The sequence below is a fragment of the Chinchilla lanigera genome, unplaced genomic scaffold, assembly GCF_000276665.1.
Source record: "Chinchilla lanigera isolate Chin_1 unplaced genomic scaffold, ChiLan1.0 scaffold00007, whole genome shotgun sequence".
NCBI classification, from domain to species: domain Eukaryota; kingdom Metazoa; phylum Chordata; class Mammalia; order Rodentia; family Chinchillidae; genus Chinchilla; species Chinchilla lanigera.
In genome coordinates, this window is record NW_004955408.1 from 13,937,610 (window position 1) to 13,940,371 (window position 2,762).

General features: G+C 52.8%; 1 protein-coding gene across 1 annotated transcript in view; it reads left to right on the forward strand.

Moving 5' to 3' along the window:
* Nucleotides 1-189, forward strand: part of Adra1b (adrenoceptor alpha 1B) — a gene marked incomplete in the record, with an annotated part of 54,225 nt that extends 54,036 nt beyond the window's left edge. Inside the window, 1 exon segment of the mRNA XM_013506606.1 lies at nt 1-189. Within this exon segment, the coding sequence (XP_013362060.1) occupies nt 1-100 (100 nt within the window).
* Nucleotides 190-2,762: the final 2,573 nt, after the last annotated feature.

Below are 2,762 nucleotides of genomic sequence, written 5' to 3' on the forward strand. Positions count from 1 at the left end.
GGACGCCTGCAGCGGCGCGGGCTGCGAGGCCGCGGCCGACCTGGCCAACGGGCAGCCCGGCTTCAAGAGCAACATGCCCCTGGCGCCCGGGCAGTTCTAGGCCGCGGCTCCCTTCCCCGGAGAGCCCGTGGGGGGACGGGGGCGGGACGGGAGAGGGGCAGCGGCTTTTCTGGCAGGGGCATGGGTGCCAGGTACAGCGCGGAGAGCTGGGCCGAGCATGCCGACAGCCTGGGGACCCGACCCGGCCGGGATTTCCGTCTCTCTCTCTCTCTCTCAATTCCCTCTCTGTATATATATCGAGCCCCTCTCTCTGTGTATTTAACTGTGGGTAGACGTGCGTGTGTCTGTGCGGTGTACGTGTGGTCTGCATGTGTGCGTGCGTGGGCGGTGGAAGGGTGTGCGCCCAGGAAGCGGCGGCCGGGGCCTTGTTTGTCTCGTGACTTTGTACCTCTCCAGCCCCTCCTTGTTCTTCGATCGACAGTGGCACTTTGACGGGGTGGGACACAAAGTCAGACATTAAAGATCCTTTCTCCTGCGTGGCTCTGTGTAGTTTGTGAACAGGGTGGGCGGCAGCACGGGCGTGCCCTGATCCTAGGCCTTACGGTGCGCTTTCAATAACGCTGCAGCGGTCTGTGGGTAATAATTATGCTAGGTCCCCTTGGGTCTGTTTCTGCCTGTGCCATTACTGTTCTCCAGAGCTAAATAAATCTGACCCTGTGGCTGAAACTGACCCCTTGGACTTGCCCCATAAATCCTGCTTCCTGCTTGGGATTCTTGGCACAGTTTAAATCCCCCCCTTCCTGCCTCTTCCTGTTGTAACCAGCGCTAGGCAATGTCTGGCCGGCCACTGATCCCTAAGACCCCCATTTCTAGCTGGAGCTCCCAGGCCAGTACCCTAGGTAGGCCTGTCCCCCCAGAGGACCCAGGCGACTCAAGACCAGGTCTCTTCCCTGCTTCTCCCTTGTTTGCCTGTGCCCCCTGGCCCTGGAAAGAAATCCAGACTGCAGGAGCCACAGTGAGAAACACGCTCGTGTAGGAAATCCCTCTCCAGCTCTGCTAACTTGTGAACCTGCCTGGGAGAGGAGCACTGAGGAAGGTCGAGAGTGGGGTGCAGAACATCAAGAAGAGAAGCAGCTTCATCTCTGCCCTGATGCTCCTGTGCCGTAGAACCAGAAGATAGTAAGTCCCCGTGTCCGGATCTTGGTTTCCTATGTGTGTATTGGTGGAATTGATTCTTAAGGTTTTCTGCACATCTAAAAGCCCCAGGTTGGCGAAGAAGATAAAGGATGAGGAGCAAAACAAACTTTTTAATTCTGAAACTCAGAAAAAGCATAAGAAGACTTCCTGTCCCCTATCCTTACTTTGCTTTTCTAAATTAAGCTTCAGAATTTTTCAAATGGCAAAAGCCGCTCCCAGTAACACTGCTACATCCATCATTCATTCTGAAAGTGGACCAAAACAGAACACGCTTCAGAGGGGGAGAGCCAGCTCACGTCACTGAACCGCACCAGGAGATCAGGCATGGCTAGATCTGGGGACTTCAACTGTGTCTTAGTTGGTCTTTGACTGTCGTGTAGCTCCCATCTTTTAGCTCCATTTGTCTTTGTAGGTCACCCTTGTTTTCTTAATGGAATCAACTTCCTCACACCACTCTTTTCTTTTTTTTTTTTTTTTGAGACGGGGTCACTGTGTACCTCCAGCTGACCTTGCACTCACTGTGTAGCCCAGGCTGGCCTTGAACTCTCTGCAATCCTCCTGCCTTAGCCTTCTGAGTGCTGGGATTACAGGTGTGCACCACCACACTGGGCCTTCGAACCATTCTTACAGCTGATGGCCCCCAAAAGGAAAAATAGGACTACACGGTTCTGCCACAAAAAATGAAAAAAAGAAATCCTGGGAAATGAAAGACTCTACTTCATAGACCCCCTTTAAAGTGCTGCCGAGAGCCACACGCATTTCAGAAATATACGCATGAGAAAAATGACACCAATTTCACACAGTGTTAAGTACCCTGGCTGTGTCTAAGATCTCATGAACAAAGTATGATATCGCAGACACATAGGTTACATGAACTGACCCAGATTTTAAGAATTATTTGGACCAATCTCCTCGTTTCTGCAGATGAGGAGACAGCGCTGAATAGCTTGATCAAGTTGAGCCCCAGCCAGAACTGGAACCCAGGTCTTCTCCCACCCTCTTCAGCGCCTTTCACATCCTGCTGTGCTACCATTCTGACCCTGAGCTGAGGACATCCTCCAAAAGAGAGTGCGGAGGATGGAGAACCAGGGGCCTTGGGAAAAGAACAGCTTGAACCCCATTCCCAGGGAAGAAGAAATCGTTTGTCAAGTCCTCCAAAACCTTTTGTTAGCAACACAAGTCTTCTTTCAAATCAGCCTCACGTAGGCTTTTGAGTGAGGACAGCCCCCAGCCTCCTCGGCCTCCTTTTTCCCTCAGTCCTTCAGGTGACCCGCCCCTCTGACCTGGGGCTCCAGCAATGACCTCTAAAAACCGCTGGTCTGGTCAGAGGGGAAGAGATGTGGCATCGGTAGGAACTGGGTTCAGGCCTTGGCTCTGTGTGACCTTAGGCCGTTCATCTCGTTTCTTTGGACTGTTTCCCCATCTGGTGAATGGACACGCTCTTCATAGCGCACTAGGAGGCACGGAGGGGCCAATGAGATTAAGGCACTAACCAGTGACGTACACATGACCAGGCAGATGCAAGCTACCATTTGGACATTGGGCATGTGAAGTCCCAAGTACCA